Source organism: Pungitius pungitius, chromosome 21, assembly GCF_949316345.1.
Source record: "Pungitius pungitius chromosome 21, fPunPun2.1, whole genome shotgun sequence".
NCBI classification, from domain to species: domain Eukaryota; kingdom Metazoa; phylum Chordata; class Actinopteri; order Perciformes; family Gasterosteidae; genus Pungitius; species Pungitius pungitius.
In genome coordinates this window covers 4,200,625-4,222,259 of record NC_084920.1, presented here as the reverse complement: position 1 = coordinate 4,222,259, position 21,635 = coordinate 4,200,625, and the positions used below count along the sequence as shown (strand labels likewise).

The following is a 21,635-nucleotide window of genomic DNA, read 5'->3' as shown; positions in this document are numbered from 1 at the left end:
GCTGTATAAGTTGGCTTCTCACTTTTCTCATTGATTAGATCGCTGATATATAATGAAGCGCCGATTTCACCCGATTTTAGTGAGCACGAGTAAGAAAACCTTTAAATCCATGTAGTTGTATTTTTTTTTTTTTTTTTTTTTTACAAACTGCTTGGATGAAGGATGTATTTATTCCCTGTGAAATAGTCCTCTACTGCCCAGTTTCTTTCAAAACAATTGTAAACGAGGATTCAGTGAATCTAATGACATTTTTCCCTGATGTCGGTGACTCATTCGATACTTTATTAATCACTCCGGGGGGATTATCGTAGCTCGCTGTCAGGGTCAGGTATTCCTACTTGTTCCCCACTTGAGGAGAAAATTGTAGCCCCTGATTGCTGCCGTTGGACTTGATTACAGACATTTTGATTTCACTTGTCTCCGTCATGCAGTCTACTGCTGGGAAGTTCATCCCCTCCATGAAGAACTTCCCTATTGTATTCATGTCAGTCCACCAGTAGTCCCAGCTGGAAGCTCAGACTGTTTACATTCTGTCGAATGACGTGAAAGGATATGAGACCTGTCTTTCCTGTCCCATTCCGCAAAACAGACAATCTCCTGATCGACTACCAGTTCACCTTCAGCCTCATCCAAGAAGATGATAATCACTACACCGCCATCAACTTCATGGCCTCACCTGAGCAGGTAACTACCCAGTGGTACTCTGACACACTTCTTTTCTATGGAGTCACTACGATGCTCCCGTGTCCGTCTGTGTGCTATCATCACGTCAAAATCTTCTATTTATGCTCTCTGTCTGAAGGCCAACAAGAACTTGGACATGTCCATTAATGCCTCCAACAACTTTAACCTCAACATCACCTGGTCGGTGGGATCAACAGGTACTTTTCGTTGTTTATTAAAAACGCTTTCTATTCGACAGAGTCCTTGATGTTAATTTCCTCGTGATAAATATGTGTTGATTCCAGTCTCGTTGGTGTTAATGGATAATCAGAATAAAGGAAGGAAGGAAGTTCTCCAAACTGTTTATTCCCCTTCTCACTAACTAAGGAAAACATATTACAAATGTGGACAATATAAGCTATCTCCTGGTTCCCCTCTAGTCGTACATATTGATTTAATCCCTTCTTAAATAAATAAATATTTTTTTAAATAATTTTAGATAATAGGTCAAAACACCTTCCATAATTTCCAACAATTTTTTTTAATTGATTTTATGAATTAATAAGAGATTTTCTGTGATGCTGTTAGTTTAGATGCCAAAACATTTGGTTTGCTGCCCTTTTAGAGCCCTTTTTTGTCCTTTTAAAGGTGCTCTTATTTAATACAATAACAATAATTCAGTGAGTTGGTACAACGCCTATTGAAGGAACCATAAAATGTGATGTACCTGCTCTTGTTAGTGTGCCCTCTCACTGTTGAGTGGGTATTAGAGCTCCCCCCCCCCAGATGAAAGACAACCAAGGACACTGCAGTGGTCCAGTGCCACTGTTTACCCCCCCCCCCCCCCCCCCTCCCACCCCCCGTCGGCCCACTTCCTCTCACGTCCCTCCCCACAACGTTGACATTTTCCAACCACTAAAACAACGTTAACCCCCCGTCCTTCCTCGCTGTGACATTTTTTTCATCTTCTTCTTTTTTTTTTGGAGTATCGCCATTAATATTTGAACCTCCCCCCCCCCCCCCCCCCACACACAAAGATATATTGTGTCTCCGAAGGAACGGGAGCCTCTTCACAATCGACAAGAGCGTCGAGGCGCCTTCGGGTGGGGGTGGGGGGGAGGGAGGAGGAGGGTGATTTCAATTAAGATAAACGTGCTCACGTAGCCACACTCAAGCTGTCATTTTCAGTTCTTTTGTTTCAGGGCTGTGGGTTGGAATGTCAATGCGGGGGACCCACTGGCACGAGGACGAAAAAGAAGTGACTCGCGACGTGGAGATAGATCACAAAATAGACTTTGCTTGGAGATGACTTTGTTTTTGAGTTCGTGATTGGGGATTTAGAAACTTAATTTTGAATTCTATCGAGTTGAAACGACGTAAAATGAAACCACGCGCTCCCCCCCCCCCCCCCCGCTGACCACGAATGGAAGCAAACGCACGTATTTGAAATAAATAAAAGTGGATCTTTGCCGATATTTGTTGCCTTTGGGTAACCTGCATCCACCCCAAGGGTATTATATGCTGTTCTCTCGGTCTGAGTACATCAGCTGACGGCAGTGTTATGGACTCAAACGGTGACTATGTGTTAACATGACTCGTCATGACCCGTCGAGCTTCGCCTTTTTCTCCCACTCCCATTTAACTGTGAAACGCTGACATCACGTGTGATTACAGAATAAAGCTCTGCTCTGTTTCACGGCAACCGGGATGAAGATGAATGCACTTAAGACAATGATAACAATAATTGCTGATGAGACATTTTGCCTGACAAACCCATTAATGGATCCATAATGATACGTTGCCGCCGGTCCAGCGCCATCCATCACTGTCCGAGCGGCCCGACGGCAGCGTGCTCAGCGTGAACTCTTTGTCCCAACAGCTGGGACCATTTCCGGGGAGGAGGTGCCCATCGTGTCCAAAACCAACATCAAGGAATACAGAGACAGCTTCTCCTGTGAGAAGTTCACCTTCAGGAGCAACCCGAACATCACCTTTTACGTCTACGTCAGTAACTTCTCATGGCCCATCAAGATCCAGGTAAAGGCCCACGCCACCGCGCGAGCCCGCGTCTCTCTGGTCGCCATGGTGATCATCGCGCCATCGATCACGCATCGGTCCTACGTGAAGCACATAAGGAGCCCCCCCCCCCCCCCCTGTGGACGCGGGGCTCGTCCATGTTGCCGCTCAGGGTGATTCCAAGTGCACTTTGTTCTAATTACAGATTTAATGAGCGACGGTTAGCTTGCTTATAGCTGCACAGCTGTTTTTTTTTTTTTTAAGCTGGCGGAAAAAAGGCAAAGCACCGTTTAACCCCTGCTGGCCCCCTTTTCTGAATGGTGGAGATTGAGGCTTTGATGTGGCGGATGGAGCGAGAAAACAACCGGGTAGAAAATAAAATGCCTTTTGGCTGTTTGTTGTTCTGGGTTTGCTGAGAGCTGTCAATTAAGCTGAAAAAAAAAATACACCGTTTAGTCTTCTAGAAGACTCCCAATGAATGCTAACGTTTCTCCATTATTTGCAGGATGTTTTAATATACATAAATGTTCACTAACAACTGGGTTGACTTGTTGATGAGGCGCAGGTATAGATGACCTATGCCATGTTTATGCCAAGGAATGAATGGAAGCCACTCAGTCTGCAACAATTGTATTATTCCTCCTAATAGCGCACCGTTCCCATTTTGGTAATTAGTCCACTTCCAAGTATTGATTTTTGGATTTGTTGTTGGCAGATGATTGGACCCCGGTATGGCGATGATATCTTTGGGGTCAGTCCATCTGTGTAGGTGCACCAGTAATAGTTTTCTATTAGATTTCCTGGCCAGCAGTCATTTATTTATTATGGTCTGGCCCGAGCTGTTAAAGCAAATAGCTTTTGTTACAGGATACGGTTCTATGAGAGCGTTGACCTGGATGAGATGAAGCCGAATTTGAGAACGCACTTATGAGCCTTGTTTTTATGGCTCTTTGCCCGTAAAACAAACATTCAAATCTGTGTAAATGTCATTAGGGGAGGGCCTGAGCTAAGGTAGTTCCATGACATCACCAGCCGTCGAGCAGAATTGTCACCCACGAGGACTGCTCGATGTAATAAACTAGTAATGAAAGTACATTCTCAAATCGTGCTATTGATTGTCTGATAGAATTGAAATTAAAATAACCCCAAATGTATTGCTTTGACCTCATATTATATGAAAAGAAAGGCCGGGGACACTCGATGGAACTGGCCTACTCACTGGAAAATTCCACAAAATGTCTGCGTAATGTGTCCCATTGAGTCACGGCGGCCATGTCAGCGAGCATCTCATTTCAGATCACTGATTCTTATTTTCTACTTAAAGTATGGAAGAGCCAAAGGTGGGAGGCGTTTAGGAGCGTCACCCCGCTGAAGACTCTGTCTGGCCTCCCGACCTTTATCGTCTCTTCGATGTCCGCGTGACACACAGCTTGTCAATTACTGATAACGTACATAAATTAGTGATTGTTCCACATCGTCCAACATTAGCTGCAGATGAGGCTGTGTTTCTGTGCTTTGAGGGCATCTGAAGTAGATAATGACGTGTCTCTATGAGGTGCCAGGCCTGCGTCTTCTTTGCTCTTTTTTTATATGAAGGTAAAATATGTTTTTGGTACATTATTCACTGCCATTTATAGGAGAGCTATATGTTATGACGAAAAAGCAGGCAGGTTGTTTTATCCTTTTCGTCAATGGAAGAAAATCGCTATGAATTTGTTTTTCTCCTCTCCGGGTGTTTTAAAAAAAGTACTGAAGAGCTATTGGCCCACTTGTGGAAATTTAAACTCAAACAACAAAAGTTAGGACTCGAGGCAAAAGTTCCAAATAATTGAGGGGAAAGCTATCGTTGTCGATGAACATAAAGCGCTGTGGCCTTTAATTAATTATTATTATTATATAATCACTTTCCTTTTCCTTTCTTTTTCGACAAGCAGAGCCTGTCCCGTCGGCGACCTTTCAGCTCGTCCATTCTGCTCTTATTGCCGACTGTAACTCACGGCGCCATATTACCGCAGTGTCTCACTTAAGGAATTAAATCATTTTCTTAATAACATATCGATTTTATTGTTTAAAGTCTCCGGTAACAGCCTAATTTCCATCAGTAAATCTTTTTTTTTTCACCAATGTTTATTTCACATTGGCAGGTAAATATTAGACTTTTCTTCTAAAGTGCTTTTAATGTGCAAGGACAAAAGCCTGAAAATAGCAGCAAAAACTCTTTCCGCAGCAATGACGTATCTCAGAAGAATGTTATTTCAAGTTGCAGCTGGTGAAGGCCTCCTTCTGATTAAATAGTACACGGTTGGCTCATGTGTAAAAATCCCCGCGTGTTTCAATCAAAGTTGATCATTTTTTTAAAGTTGAAATGACGTATGGTATGAAGCTCTGAGATGTATTGGACCAAAATACACCGGAATAGTACCGTAATGTACGAAAAGGTCCAAATGTCCACTGTCCAACGTCTCCTTCTCTTTGTCTTTTTCCCAGATCGCCTTCTCCCAGCACAACAGCATCATGGACCTCGTCCAGTTCTTCGTGACGTTTTTCAGGTAAAAAATGCGCCTCCTTAAATACACCCAGCCAGAATCTGATCCACCGCTCCCCCCCCCCCCGCCACCCCGCCGCCCGCCCCTCAGGGCTTATTGAGTTACTTGATCCGTTTGTGGTAGCCAAGCACATATAAATGTTCTTTGTGTCTTCAAGGCTGGGATTTATTTTTTCCCTCCCAAGTGGCAAATGAAGCCGGCGGTGGCCATTTGCACAGGTGCATATGGCGCTGTGAGCGCCATCTGAAGGGGAACGCGGCGGCCATCAAGACGCGAGGGGGGCCCTTGATGAGTTTTCATCCTGCGAGCTTTGATAGGAATCTTTTCCCATTGAAATGCTGAAAATGAGTCGATTTGAGTTCACCCGAAAGCACAGCGAAGTCTGAATACACGCAGAGGATGTGGGTGTAATTGGAACGGGTTTGCCTTCAGTTAGAGGCTGGCGTTTAAAAAAAAATAAATAAAAATAACGGAAAGAAAAGAGAAATGAGCTCTTCAGCCCCTTTGCATAGTCTTGGTTGCATTAATCGGATGGTTCTCGTCACACTAATAGTCACTGACCGTGACCGCGTCTGTTGGATTCATTTGGAGGTGTGCTCCCCGCTGTAGCCCGATCGACGAAGGTGTTATCTGTGCAGCTGTCAAGGTTGGAATATAAGACAGCCGGGGCCCGAGGGCCCTGCCCGTCTCTGCCCAGCCCACAATAACGTTCCATATAAGCTGTCACGCAGTCACTTATCTGCTGCCTCCATCCGATCAAATTACAGTCCAATAGCCCCATCCAGGACTTGTTCGGGAGGGGAAGGTGGAGAAGGGCCCGGCTTATTTTGTCTGGGGGAAACATTTTTTTTTTTTGCTGAAGGCTTCTCGCAGGGAAGCGTATTAAAAAAGGGTCACAAAAAGTAACAAATGAAACACCCATAGTTTTTTACTCCTTTCTATTGGAAAATCATGTTGGATTGATAATGACACACTTAAACAATTAAACACTTTGTATATCTGTCATCAATTTCTCTCTGCGGTGCATCGTAGGTTGTATTCCAGTGCTTCCTAAATCTAATGCGAACGATCCAGCACCGCGTTCCCTGTTGGAAGCCTCATTTTCAGTGTGTACCCTGTTTTATTATTTATATATTTTCTATTGTCATGCAGATTCTAATAATTATTTTGAGTGTTTTCTGTGTCCTTGCTCCCACCGACCCTCAAACAAAGGTGCGTGCGTGCGTGCGTGCGTGCGTGCGTGCGTGCCAGGGAGGTTTGGAGGGGATGAACCTGCGGTAAACATAATCAGCCTGATGACAAAAATGTCATATCACCCCACAGGGTTTCTAGACCTCCTCGTATGAGAGATAGAAGGAATGACGGCACGAGCAGGAACGAGCGCTTATTTCTCCTTCTGTTCAAATATTTCCTCCCCCTTTTCACCGCGAGCTGCTTCCAAGTCATTTTCTTAATCCCCCCCCCCTCTCCCATTTCTTCTTCATGCATTCATGTACAATACTTACTCGCCTAAATTAGTTAAGATCTCATTTGAGTCTGATGGTTTCATGCCTTCTGATTGGATGCTGTAGAATCTTGCTAATTGGATGCTGCGCTGTCGCGGCGGAGCCTCGCGGTCTAATTTATACTAATGAACCCGAGTCATTCCGCTCATATCGCCGTGTTTACACCATAGATGGGCACAGCAGTAAGAGGCACGCACTCGTTACTCAGGCATCACCAAACCTCATATATCAAGTAGTTTGGGTGGAAGAACAGCAAACTAAATCTATGTAATGTCCTTTTAGGAGGCGTTTCCCAATGTCACTTATACTGGGAATCCTACAAGAATTAAATACTCATTATTTTTCATTTTAAAAAGCATCCGGGATGATGTTTCAGAAACCAGCAGGTAGCAGTTATGGATATCCGTGTGTCTTTAGTGGGATTTGACTGGGATCCATAGACCGTGTCCCAGCTTCCTAATGTCTTGCTTACCTCACACGAAACGGGGAAAGTTCACACCTTACTGTTTTGTAAGATTTACAAACAGACTTGTTTAAAGCACAACGCACTTGCTTGTGTAAATGTCCTTTTCCACCTGGAGGCGTTGAGACTCTTCTATTGACAGCAGAAGGAGAAGCAAAGGGGATTAAAGCTTCTTTACCGTCTAAAACAGTGAAAGCCTGTCGAAGGATGTCACTTCCACGGCATGTAAATGTCATTGAAGCCCCCACAAAACTCACTTTCAATCACTGTTATCTTCAAAGGCTGCGATGGTGAAGTATTATAAGGGTTCCCAGCTCGTGCACCTTTTAAAAAAAAAAACAAAAAAAAAACACACACAACAAAAACACTACGTGCAGCGAGGAGACGCTTGAAGGACAGTTTCCCTTCACTCAACACTTTCATCCCACTTTCCTTCTTCTTTTCCTTCCTGCTTCATTTTTTTTTGTCTCCCAAGTGTTATCACAATCCTCACAGACGTTATCGCCCCCCTTCAAAGAATCTTGCCCTAAGAACCCAGCAGGTGTAGGCGGGCCAATGGAAAGCCCACTCAAGTTAAAATATCAAAGAGACGGGCCCCCGGGAAATCCGAGCCGCCCGAGTGTCTCCGGTGAAATGGGCTTAGTGGACCGGGCCGCCCCGGTTCAGAAACGGCCGACGTCGGTCTTATTACATATTACTGGGTTTCAAATCCAGATGTGATTCATTGTTCTCGGCCATCAGGAGCGGGGGCCGTGTCCCCCCCGCTCCTGATGGGCCGTGTTCAAGTGTAATTCAGCCACTAGAGAACTATTAGACGGCACTGCTGACGTGATTGATGATGATTATTTGGAATTAAATATATATATATATTTAAGTGTTGTGGCCATTTGTTTGTAGTTAACCACCTCCCCTCCCCTTGTGCAACGCGGTGCTCTCTGAAGCTCACAGGAAGTGCTCAAGTGTCTCTGTAGAGCCCGTAATAACGTCAACGCTCATCTGTCAGGAGGATAATGAAGCGGAAGCTCTCGATCAGTCACATGCTCGTGTCCCAGTGGCGCTCGGACCTTGTTGAATTCCCCTTGACTAATGATCTTGCTTTTGGGTTATTAATCGAGGTAATCTGCCAAAAATATTCCCCAAAACGCGCTGCGTGTCATCTCCTCTGTGTTCAAATCAAACTTTATTAGGTCTTCGCGGCTTGCGGCAGGATTATTGTAGTTATTTTAACTACTTAAGGAAATGCTATGAATAAAAGACACAACAGCGCTTTTAATGCAGTGGTCTCCCTGCGCACAGAGGACACACGTGTGAACTTTCTCTGTGACGGCTGCTTCGTCTCGCTTGACATGGTTTCCTCTCTCTCCCTCCAGTTGTTTTCTATCGCTACTGCTGGTGGCTGCAGTGGTGTGGAAGATCAAACAGACCTGCTGGGCGTCGAGACGCAGAGAAGTAAGTCCATTAAACATTCTTTTGACGCGTGGGATACACTCCTTCAATGTTACCCAAGGCCAGTATTTTGATAACGCCCGTGACGTCCCAGCTTTTAAATAGTTACTTTATGAGATTTAGGATGAAATTTTCATTGAAGTCAAGTGGAGTAGTGGAGAAGGTTTGATGGCAGCAGATGCAGCGGTGTGGAGGAAAGGGATGGGGGGGGCAGGACCAGTGATTAATATTCAGCGTTGGTATGAAAGAGATTTGAGAAGAGCTGGACGTGAAAAGGGTTGAAGGATGAGATGACTGGAGTTAGAAATGAATGAATGAATAAATAAATAAAGGTGAGAAGAATATGGTGCAGGAAATTGAGGAATAGAGTAAATGCATGAAAAACTGACCTCCTCCCGATGAACCCAAACTGCATCAGGTGGTTCCTGGTTTCTGTAGGCGTCTGCATCCATCTCATTTCTCCAATGCATCTCCCCTTTGGGGATGACATTGATAATCCTAAGATCCCAGTGTTGTATCCTCTAACTGATTATTTGGAAAATAAATAGACTCCAAATCCGAAGAATTAAAGTCAATAAAAATGAATGCGGGCAGATGGGCTCACGTCACTTCAAACCCAGCTCGCCTTCCCGTCTGCCAGCGGCGCTCTGTTCATCGGTTTGTTGCCGCCGCGTGAAAATAGGAAAAAAAAAATCACTCATCTCTTAATTTCAGGTGGTGGAAAAGTTTAGTCGCTGCAGCAATAAAGTAGTTTTTACTCAGCAAGAAGGACATAAGGATTTATTTGCTGATGACACACCATTCTTTCAATTCCAGTGGAACGTTGGAACGTTCAAAGTGTTCACCGTGTATTTTTATTTTATTTGTTTCTTTATTTGATCCGACAACCTGGAAGTCCTCTGGGGACCAGCCATCAGGTTTGAGGGGGAATAAATGCAGAAAAACCCGTCGCTGCGACCTGAGGTCCGACCGCCGCTTCATGCCTTCTGACACAAAGGGTTTCTATCACATGGCTTCACTAGACCTGAGAAAAATGATACCTTGCGGTTCCTCGTGGCCTTTTCGGCTGCCCTACTTTCAAATAGAATGTTTGTCCTTTTCGCTGAAAGGTGTAAAAGCCTCGAGGAGGTTCTTCTATGACGTTGTAGTCTTTAGCGGTTGTTTAAGCTTAGTTTCTTCAATGTCGGATGCAATCGATGTAAGCTTTTTATGTTCATCCAGCCCTCCAATCAACCACAGTTTGTTCGGATAAAACCCCCCTATTTAGAATCACTCCAAAGTGAAGCATTTTACGAAGGGGTTTAATTTCCGTATGGCTGTAGCAAAATCCAACCGGTCGAGGTGTGAAACAATGCTGTGAACAGCCTCCAGCTTGGATCCCTTTTGGTTTGATCAACTCTTTTATCAGTGTCTGACAGGTGCAAAAGTAATCAATAAAAAACAAAAAAAGAACCACAGAGAAAATCAGATCTTCTGTTGGTGGCATTGGCTGCTCAAAAGGTAATTAGGCGTGAATCCATCCGTGTGTCGCAGAAAGGACTCTCTTTGCTTTGGCGTTTGGTTTGTTTGGTTTGTTTCTTCCACGCGAGGCGGTCCTTTGGAAACACTGCTCTCCTCCTTCACAACTGTTAACAAAAGCAAAGCAGCCGTTTTGAACAGTTTGAAGATTTTATTAAGTCCCTTTGAAGGGAGAGATTCGTGCGAGTGTTTGATTATGTGGCATTTAAAGCACATAATATGCAGAGATATACACACTCCCACAAGCACAATCGGAATTTACAATTGAGTAGTTGATCGCATCAGGTTTTAAAAAGCTGCATTCATCCTGTTTTGCAGGAAGAATGGGTGAAAGTGTAAAAGACGTTATCAGTGGCACAATCGGTTTACCGGCCTCGAATGATCACGCATCCACCAACGCATTTTATACAAGTAATCAAAGGGCTTGTGATGGCCGTCAATAGCAGCAACTTACTAACAGCTGTTGGGGCGCGTGGATCTGGTGAGTGCATTGGTCGAGATGCTGAAGCGTTGAATGAGTTCCGATCGCCGATCCGCCCTCCTCGCTGAGTGCTGCTGTGTCCAGTTAGTCCGTGACAGCCCTCACGGCGCTTGGCGCCAACGTTCGCATGGATTTTGGGCCCGGAAGCCATCTAATGCCCACGAGCCCACATTTAACCCGAGGACACGGGAAACAAAGGAGCCTTAATGAGGCTTCTAGAGAGCAGTCGCCCATCCAGCCAGGTGACGCCTGGATGCCTCGTACTGAACTTCCGAATTTGCTTTCAAACGAGTATTGGTACACAACCAAGTCGGGAGAGTTTGTCCATTATTTCCGAACTTGGAATAGTAACCACCAGTTGCCTCTCTGAGACGTCCAACCTTAATTCCTTGACTCGCCTCCGTGTCAATCTAACAAACGCAGAAAGGCTTTCTTTTCATTTAGCAGAAGTAGAAAACACTTGTTCCAAAAGGGAGCAGCTGTTGTATTTGATGAGATGAGGGGTCGGCGGCGAGGAGGGTGGTGGGGGGGGGCCAAACAACTCTAAATGCCACGGAGGAGGACGAGTTTGACCTCTTTGAAGCTACCTTTGGTGGGGGGGGGGACGCTGACATTTCACAAGACTCCGACACTGAAGACGTTTCACACGTAAAAAAAAAAAAAAACCCGTATCTAATGCGTCTCCCCCATCTCCATCTCTCTCTCTCTCACACACTTCACACTCACTCGGCTACACGTGTGCTGACCGTTCGCGCAGAGCGCCGTTGTTTTGTTTTATTTGTTTTACCCGCACTCTAAAAGCACTCGACAGCATCATTGAGCGAGAACTATCGGATGGATTGGCTCGCATGAGATCCAGAGGATCAATGACCCCTTGCCAGACCTCCTTTTTCATTGTTTAAAATATGCATTTACTACTTAAAATACATTGTAAAAGATCCATTCGGATGACGACTACTCAGCCGCGTGATGTCCTGGATGCTCGCACAGATGCACCTGAGAGGAACACATTACACTACACAACTGACACACCATATTAGTGTCGTTCCGCGCGTCCCCCCCTGAACGGCTCAATCAGCGGACATCGATCGGCCGTGATGAGATTATCCTGCTCCTGCCTAAGCTCCCGGGTCACCTTGATTCTCCGGCATTCCGCTTGGCGCGTGCATCCCGATCGTTTCCCCTGAAGTCGGAGGCGGTTGAGCGTACCTGTGTGCGGGGCGGTCAGCTGAGGATACGGCTTACCGAGCTTCAGAGGCAGAATTCTAAAATGTGATTTCATGAGAAATCAGCCTAATTACAGATCCTATTAGCACAATCGTATGTATTGTTCCTGTTCCTAATGAGCTCTGTACCGCCGCCTACATAAAACCACTCCACCACACGGCTGCAGTCTGCGGATATCTTCCTTTAATCCCAGGGGCTCTGTAAAATCATTTATTGTGTCTTATTCATTTTTGGAAGCCAGCGTCTTGTGTTCAGTCAGTGGACTTTTAAAAAAAAAAAGAAAAAAAAAAAGACAAAGTGACCCGCTTCGGTGTGAAATGGGCTCAAAGACGGGATGACCCTCACCCTTTCATAGAATCAAATGGCGGGCATGAAAGGGCTGTGTTCACAAAACGGATCATTTGTGCACCCACTTGCAGAATGAATCGAGTTGCATAGCAATGCGCCGCGTGTCCTCCCTTATCACGGCCGTGAATGGCTCCAGCTTGTATTCCTGAAAAGAATCCCAGCGTCTTTGCACAAGCCGCACTTGCCTTTTGCAGAATTAATGTTGATTTCGCAGCGTCTCCCTGGTATTGTTCTGGCCCTTTTTTGAGCACATTTTTGATGATGCCTTTTTCTTCCTTTCCCGACTCCGCTTCTACTCCCCTCCTATGCCTTGTTGCTTTAAAGGAATTCTGCAACATGATAAATAACATTACTGCTATCTGACATTTAGGATGAATGATGTTGTATTTGAAGCTCTTGAGTTGGAGACCATAATAAGCCGTGAGCTGTTTTCTTGTTCTGCCACAACCCCGCCGGGCCCTCAATCCTGCTTTTATCTTTTCGAAAAGGGCAAAAATTTCTCATTTTGACCCGCGGTGGCCCCGCAGCTCAAATCTATCGGTTATGATGTTTAATAGTAGAGGTGTACAGCAATCTAACATCGGCCCTCAGATTTAAAGTTTTCAAATCGGACCCGCAAAAAGAAAAATCGATCGAGTGATCAATCTCAATTTCTTTTTTTCGGCTTTGTGTCCCCGAGGGAATGTTTTCCAAAGGGTCCTTACATGGAAATGGTTGCCACTTTTTTCCGACCCCCCCCCCCCCCCCCCCCCCCAACCCCCATTAGTGAGTCTGTGAAACTAGCCCGTGAAGGAACATTTGACCACACAAATATTTCATTATTTATGATGCATAGAATATACTTAAAACGCCCACATCAGTCCTTTTTCACATTTTTGACTGATATGTTACGCATATGTGGTTGGGTTTAATAAAAATCTGTAGATGGGAGTGTGTCATAAGGCCGTTTACTGCAGACAAAAATTAAGGAGGAAATACAAATGCAACTAATTAAGTTTTGTTGTTGCTTGCCTTTCAGTGTGTTCGACAGGTTTAAAGGGCATTCATTTTAAAGGTTTTTTTGAGAGATGCTGATTTGATCAGCCTGTTAGTCCTGGTAATGGGTCACTGTTGGCTACCAAATATCTAATCGAGGTTTTTAATTGAATACCGCCATTTCCATCAGCTTTAATGATTTTCTGTGTACACCCTGAGCCGAACGATAATACGTGAAAGCGGTGCCCTTTTTCTACTCTGTCCCCCTAAGACGATAATTTTTCCCACTTGTTAGATAGTAAGATGCTATCAACCTCTCCAGCTCCTCTTAAATTTTGACAATTAATAGCCAGACTAATGAATACTTCATTCAAAATGAGTAGGGCGTGCGGGGGAGGAGGTCTGGACACTTGAATATCCGGGTTTATTATTACACCAAGGACAAATCCCCATTGAGGATGGCCACGAGAAAGCTGCTCACTCAGCCGACCCAAACAGACGCCGTTTCATTCGAGTGATGGTATGAGATAATTGGAAAAAGCTTAAATAGTCTAATCAGTCGAGTCTAGCACTTGGAAATCACAGGTTTCCTCTGAAGGGCCCGCGTTGAAGAGTTCCTTCTTACTATTGTAGCATTTGATTTGATTTCGGCTCCGTCTTCTGGCCGATTGACCCCTCGCAGAGCCGCACGCCCCTTAGTTACTGTTGCTATGCCTCACAAGCGGCACACGGCAATAAAGGCAGGTAGGTTCACCGAATAATATCTTGGACGGCAGTTGATAAAAGCAGGCTCCTGATGGCCAGCTGACGACCATCTCTGACTGCTAGAATGACACTAAGACTCTACCATTAGCTCCATGTGAGTTGAGATAACCGTGACTTTTTTACGGTGTCCACCTGTTGCATTTTACAGGAGCTCCATGAATAGGATCTTATATATGCGCAGCAGATACAGCAAACAGTTCCCATGTAACAGAAACCCGAGTAACATCAGTGTAAAAAGGAACCGACTTTCTTTGGGTTGCAGTGTTGAGGGAGTTGGTTCAAAGTTAGCTGATGAAATGCTCCTTTGCCTTTTGAAGTCACGCTGGGCTGCAGTGTTTTATTCAGTCATCCTATTCTTGTTGTTGTGTTTTCTGGTTTTGGTGAGACTTAAAAAAAAAAAAACCACACACTTCCCTCCCAGCTCTTTAAATTGCGAATATGATTGTTACTACAGGTGCATGCAGTTAGCCATGTTACTTCACATAATGTTTGCTATTTCTATTTAGATAATAGGATTTCACAGTAATACGGAACAAGAGAAATGATGCATGCACACTCAATAAAGAATCTATTTTTTGTTCTGCACTGTATAAAGTGTATTGGTATTACTTTTTTATGGATGTTGGTGTGGTGCAGAGGAAGGGCAGGTCTTAAGGCCAATCATCAAGAAGTAATCTAAAGTACAATTAGATCCTAATACTGTTGCACACTTACACTTACACCCATCACAAATCCAATATCAATCAGCGCTGTCCTTGGTGCTAAAATGGTGGCCTGTTTAGATATTGATCAGACACTGAGTTGCTGATGAAAGTTTGGCCACGAGTTGTTTTACAATATTGATTAATGGGGGCTTCTTCCGTTCGGCCCGAACAACAGAAACCGCGTCCCTCTTAGGGGGACAACAGAGTTATTCGCCGTGTGTATTAAGTGTAAATAATGTATACACCTACTTGTTGTTTGATTCGCTCACCTGGGTTTTGATTTTTTTGACAGCAACTGATGAGGGAGCGCCAGCAGATGGCCAGCCGTCCGTTCGCCTCCGTTGCGGTCGCACTGGATTCCAGAGGAGAAGAAACCGAACTGCTGCAGCCTGTGGTCGATGTGAGTGTTGTCTGCTTCTTTGCACACACACACACACACTGACCGTAATAACATACAGAGCATAACAATTGAGTTTTCTTTATTTATTTTATTTTGAGTGATTTTAATTTCCTGTTTACATATTGCATTCCATTTTTGCAAGTTGTTGCTTAGACAAGCAACAAAAGACCATGTGACCGCCCCGTCTTGTCATCTCAGCCCTGGCATCTGATACAATAGGTCTTAGATGTGTTAGTGTTGCTACTGACATGCGTACAATGGTTTTGTGGGGCAACATAATTGGAGCTTATTGTGGTGTAGTCAACCACTCGCAGCATTTCAGCCTTTGATTCGCTCCCCGCATCAATAAGAAAGCTGCCAGCAGCGGCCCTTTCTCCCCGAGTCCCTGTGCCTTTTATACGAGATGTGTTCTGCTATCAGGCTCTCTGACTTCTTCCAATCAATACGATACATCTTTCATGTGAAATGATGTCACAGTGCCAATTTTGAAAAAGACATTTTTTCTTTTTAATCCTCTTGCAAAAAAAAAAAAAAAAAAAAAGTTGTTCATTACTTTTGGAAAGCATCACTGAATTGGAAAGATTTCCAAACCATGATGTCATTGTACCCGTTTTGGTTTTTAACCTTTTTTGTCCTCCTGGGTTGTTTTCTGCAAACGGGCCGTATGGTCTTTACAGCCGGTGCCTTCTCCGTACATTTGAAAACGTTCAGCCCAGTTCAGTTGCTGCGTGACCTCATATTCCTACAAAAATAGACGAACGTACATCGGTGAGCACAGTCTAGGGGGCTCGGTGACACATGGGATAAAAGCATAGCGTAAGACAATATGGGGAGGCGCGTCTTTTAAATTACCATCGAAGGAGCAACAGTGCCTCCTCAGCCGGAGCCGTCTCTGTGTCACCCGCCGCCGAGAGAAATAAAACCACTGTGGCAACCGCGAAAGAGACCTTTCAGCGGCTATTACCGCATGGAGCTAAGTGGTGCTCGGCATGCATTACGGCGCCGTGAAGGGCAACGTAAAGAGCGAAAGTGGAGGGAGAAGACGCCTTTTAGCTCTCCCAGTGCTGCAGGTGAACTTTGAAACGGGGGGGGGGGGGGGGGGGAGGTTCCGTCTCCATCCGAGCGGTTCTACCGTAGATTTAAGTTAAAGTGTTAACTACACACTCGTCGAGCTGTTGTTAAGTCATTCCGCGCTCCTCCTACTTCCTGCGCCAACGCAGCGGACACTCTGCATCAACCGGGGGGGGTTTCGCCGCGAACGGTGTCCCAAGCTGCTGTGGAAGCGATAATTGGACAAAGACAGTCTCCAGTCTTCTGCTTATTGACCCTCTCAAGATGCAAAGTGAACCTATAAATGCTCAACTTTCTTTTTATCCTTGGACGTCCTTCCAGCTTTGCAGGAAGTTACTACGAAACTTCCTGAAAAGCACCTTGAGGTGTGTGTGTGTGTGTGTGTGTGTCCCGTTTCTCGGCCCCACCCACTACTTTAACAAAGAAGCACTGTGGTGGACGTCTAGGTGGTAAATTCAGCCTACATTTATCTCTCGAAGCAGCTCCTCGTTCAGGGATGTTGGTTTGACTCCCTCCACGGCAAATTTCCCAGCAGCTTCTGATGGCTCCGAAATGGCCTCGACTGACATTCAGCGGCGTGTGACGTGCTAATTCCAGACGCGCGGCCGTCACAATGCGACATGAATATCTCAGGGACTTTTTGAAAGGTCACACATGCATACCTTGCAGGGACGCCGAAGCCAAACACACACTCCTCTGATGTAAATGTGTGTTTTCAGAGGTTGCTGCAGCGCTTACTCACTGATTACTAGATTAATGAATTTATTCCATTTAAGTCTGCAGCTGTTGAAAGGATTTGCATTAGGCTGATGTGTCTTTAACTGATGAGTTGGTGTATATATATGAAAGCACAGCCAAGGGCATAGTAGCCCGTCAGCTTTTTAATCATTGAAGTGTATTTTGGACTCATCCCATAAGGAAACTCGACATCGGGTTTTTGGACCATATACAGCTCCATTCGATTACCTCGCCTCTAGCTGAGGGTGAACCACACGAAAGGGGCCCAATTATCTTTTTATAAAGGTAAATTGCTCGGCATCTGGTGCCACTTAGCCATTGTCGATGTCAAAGAGGACACTGATGTCGCGTTATTATCACTAGTTTCCTGTTTTATCATCCATATATCACCCCTGTTTGTTCCTCAGACCCAATATCTCTCTCTCTCTCCCCTGAGGTTTGCTTGCATTTTTCTTTTTCTACCTCGGGGACAAAGTTGAGAGCAGAGTTTGTGGAACACACACACACACACACACACACCCCCCCCCGGAGACGACCATAGCTTTAAGTGCTGCAGACGGCGCTTTCTTTCGGGAAAGGGGAACCAGTCGAGGCTCGAGAAGTGCGGCCTTGTTCTGGGAGTCACAGATGTCTCAATTCGCTGTGGCCAGCATTCGACATATGGAACCACTAACGGGCCGCTAGTGTGATGGATGACGCATGTCACCAAAGGCAAAACACACACACACACACACTCGGTGTGTGCATGTTTGTGTGCTGGGATGATTATGAATGACCTCAATACAGCTTTGGTAATGCAAAACAGACATGCAGGATGTGTAAACCTCCTCTGCAAAGATATGATCGTGGAGAAAGGTGTTTTTAAAATGCCTATGATTGAAATGAAATGAAATTCCTCTAAATATTTTTCCATTTAACTTTGAATTAATAAATTAGTTTTTGATTATTTCTGTTATCCAAGATTAATATCAGTATTTCAGAGAAAATAGGAGTGAGCGAGGTGAAGGAAGGTGCTGTTTTTACCGCCTTCCACACAAACAAAAATGATTTGTTTTATTCTTTCCTTGCAAACATCCCATAATGATGTGATGGTCTTGTATAGTTTGAAAAATTGCACAACAAACATTGCGTTGTTTAATTGCCTGCTCCGTTGGGTGGCCATCATTTGGTCACCCAATTAAAAGACAAGAATCCGTTCTAAGCAATACAATCCGTACCACATTTATATTAATACTAATACTAGTGATATTATCAAGTTCTTTTTAAAGTTGCATGAGATCCTCGTGCATAGCGTGAGATGGTGGTAGACACCATCCTTCTTCTTCTTTTGTGAAGGAGAAGAAAAAAATCGCTGTAATGGCTTACAAGCATTTCATGTATGACCTTTCCAATAACTAACGCACATATCGACACTATTTCAACGTAAGCGACGCGGCACCGCTACAGTTCCCTCCTCCAAACCAACATTTCTCCCTATTTGCAGGATCCGTAGAGACGTTTCACCCAGTGGTCCATGTGTACACGGCTAGCGGTACACAATCTGCTTCAATATCAAAACTCGGCACAGGTTGAATTAGCTCCCCTGCACCAACGTAGCGTATGTAGCTATTCATTAGCGGCATCGCTTCAGTGGTCATGAAATGGCAGGCCATTTTAATTGCCCTCGCATGTCACCGATGGATCCTCCATGGGCTTCTTGCTCATCCATATACCTGAACACAATGTTGCGTTGTGGTCATTCGGCCTAATCGGGGTCGAGTGACAATGCGAGAAAAAAAACAATACGGCCAGAAATATGTCTGTAATGTGCCTTTTTGAGTTTTTCTTCATTTGAAATGAAATCGGTCCTTGAAACGGAAGCTCCGAAGTCACGCGGACCTCCGCGTGCCGCTTAACGGGCGATTTAACGATTGCGTTTTGTGTCCTTCACATTCGAGGGGACCTTCCTGTTGCGCCGTGACTCACCTTTGTCCCGCTCTCCGGTCACCTCATCTCTCTGTCCCTCCGCATTAGTTCCAGGTGATTAGTAGTACAGGCAAATGGAAAATTACCCGGGCCCACTCTGACAGCATTCATGACCTCGGCACAATTATTCTAATTCCCAAAAGAGGTCAAAAAGCGACGCGCCTCGGAATCTCCGAAAGTTCTCTCCTCCTGTTGTGTGATGACGAAGGTCCTCGTTCAAGCCCCCCCAGTTTCTCACGTCTAGGAAGCAAACTGCAGATGCAACAAACATGCTCTTTGTGTGCAGCTCGTCGAGGCGCTTGGAGTCGGGTTTGCATTCGAAATGACGCATGTTGGATCAAGTGGTTTTTAACGCGTTTTACATCCACAACCAACTCCAGTGCAACATGTCTATACAAACGAACCCCCCCCCCCCCCTCGTTCGCTCGTGCGCGTGCACCCGTGTTTTTCCACCATTCTGCAGCCGCCGACTTTGTCATCTCCATTTTAAATTCAGCCCGACGCGTAGAAAAAAAGGAAAGAGAAATTCTATTCAGAGGTGTTATTATTCCCCAATTTCTATCCCCTCATCCAAAACGTGCTGTGAAAACCCCTGACATTCATTATCGGGATGACATGTTTTTCACGCTTGAGACGAGCAGTTTTGGCCATTAAGTGAGGGGGGGGGGGAGAGGTCATTGCCACAACACGTGGACCGTCTGAGACACACACACACACACACGACTGCTTTTAGTGTGTGTCCAATCAAAGCGTTTGTCTCAGGAGGAGGGATAATGTCTGACTGTTGCTCTGCTTCTTCTTCTTCAATGTTTCAAACTTTCCAAGTGAGGCTACATGCACTCGGGTCCATACAGTACTTGCATCATGCCTACCGTATCGCGGATTGCTATTATTGGTGCGGTCAGTCCAGGAACCAGGTCTATTTGTCATTTTGGCATCGAAAAAAATAAAACTGGCGAGCCCCTGTTTGTTCCTCAGGCCCCCTGAGCCTGTGCCTCTTCTCTTCTCAGGGTGCACCCAAGCCGGTTGCGATGGAGCCGTGTTCGGGGGGTAAAGCTGCTGTGTTGACGGTGCTCATGCGTCTTCCCTCCGGGCTCTCAGACCTACCCCCGCCAGGACAGTCAGGTAAAACACACACACACACGAAGCATCGTCCTTTTAGTCCATGCCTACGGCCTCGAATATTTACTTCGGTAAATCTATTCACAATCATGTCGATGTGAAAGGTCGATCGCATTTCCCTGCACTCATTGATTTGAGACGTTTTCGCTTCACAATCGTCACTGAAGCGATAAATCATTTGAGATATCCCAAACAGCGCGCCGTGTACATGGTCAGAAAGTACTCTAAACATACATCACAGCAGATATCCCTCCACAGCCACGTATCTGCGTCACTAATAAATCAAACGCGCCCAATCTTCCTCCCGGTGGTGCTGCTGAGAATGTGATTCTGATCCCAACAGGAATAAATGTTGCATTCGGAAGCTTTGTGTGCAGAATTACACACACACACACACACCTGTGATGTGTTTATTTCCCTGAGCAAAGCAATCGGTAGAAAATGCCTGATTTTGCCCACTAACGCTCATGCATCTGTCTCGCTCTCTTTCTTTCTCTTCCCCCCCCCCCCCTCCCCCCCTAGGCATCATCGTCGCGAGTGCGTTGATAGACATTTCGCAGCAGAAGCCATCCGACTTTAAGGAGAAGTCGCAGGGTTTTAAGAGCCGGAAAGCGCTCCCTCCAGCACACCAAGGCACCTGCGTCTGAACCTCGGCCCGTCCATCCATTCGGGTCCCTCCTTCTTCTTTTTCTTTTTTTTCCTATTTTTTTTAATGCCACCCTGAGGGCGCATTGCTCCGATATGCAGCAGCCCCCGGGTTGGAGGTCTTTTCCAGAGACGAGACACGGACGAGACGAGAGGACAAAAAGCTTTTTTTTTTACTTCTCCGCTCTCACCTACATAGATCGACTGGAACAACCCTTCCCTTTGGGGGGGGGGGGGGGGGGGGGGGGCAAACGGGTCGGCGCTTGAAGGGACCTGCCTGTCTGACGTCAGAGACAGATGAACCTATCGCAGCTCCAGCAGTGAACACACTTGTTTGTTTGTGAGGGACAAACAAAGGTGTCTGTACATTCGATTGTATTAAAGTTTTGGCCGATTTCCCCTCGGTTGGAAATAATGGTGTATTTAAAAAAAACAAAAACAAAGAAACCGTAGTGGCTGGCAGATGTACAGAATAGCTTGCAGACAAGTGGTATCCTATGGTGCTAAAGTGTTCCCAGGCCTTTGCTCTACAGACTGCAATGGTTCTGCCTTTTTTGGGGGGGCTACTACGCGCTAGCCGAGGACTGTAACGCCCCATGAACACGTGATCAAGTCCATTGACCACTCAAAAGTATTTTGCCAATTTCCAGTGATGCTCTGCGTTCGCATTCGCTGCACACTACAGGTCTGTATCAGAGACGCGCTGATCAGGGCCCGCGGCGTGTCAGCGAGGAAAGCAAACCGGGGGAGGCGCAGACGAACCCTTCTGCCGTCCCAACTGAACCACGGAAAACTTCAGGAGAAACCGATGTTTCATGCGCCAAGAAAATCACAAATTTGATCCGCTGGTGTGCTCGGCTGAAGCTTCTCCGTTCTGGTTGATTCTTTGCTGTAGTTTGTACTTGTGTCTTTTAGCCGTGGAACTTGGACATTGGGACAGGGGGGGGGGGGGGGGGGGGGTTGTGATGCCATTTTGGAGCTTGATAAAGATAAGCTCCTCTGGCTGTTAACTTGTTGTTGTTGTTTTTTTTTCTATG

General features: G+C 45.5%; 1 protein-coding gene across 1 annotated transcript in view; it reads left to right on the top strand.

The window, feature by feature from the left end:
• The window catches only part of atrnl1b (attractin-like 1b), a 47,365-nt gene extending 26,532 nt beyond the window's left edge, over positions 1 to 20,833 (top strand). Inside the window, exons 22-29 of the mRNA XM_037463480.2 lie at positions 590 to 684; positions 803 to 881; positions 2,543 to 2,700; positions 5,167 to 5,228; positions 8,564 to 8,642; positions 14,950 to 15,057; positions 19,842 to 19,956; positions 20,476 to 20,833. Of these exons, the coding sequence (XP_037319377.2) occupies positions 590 to 684; positions 803 to 881; positions 2,543 to 2,700; positions 5,167 to 5,228; positions 8,564 to 8,642; positions 14,950 to 15,057; positions 19,842 to 19,956; positions 20,476 to 20,600 (821 nt within the window). The 3' untranslated portion in view covers positions 20,601 to 20,833. The remainder of the gene's footprint in view (positions 1 to 589; positions 685 to 802; positions 882 to 2,542; positions 2,701 to 5,166; positions 5,229 to 8,563; positions 8,643 to 14,949; positions 15,058 to 19,841; positions 19,957 to 20,475) is intronic.
• The last annotated feature ends 802 nt before the right edge of the window (positions 20,834 to 21,635 follow it).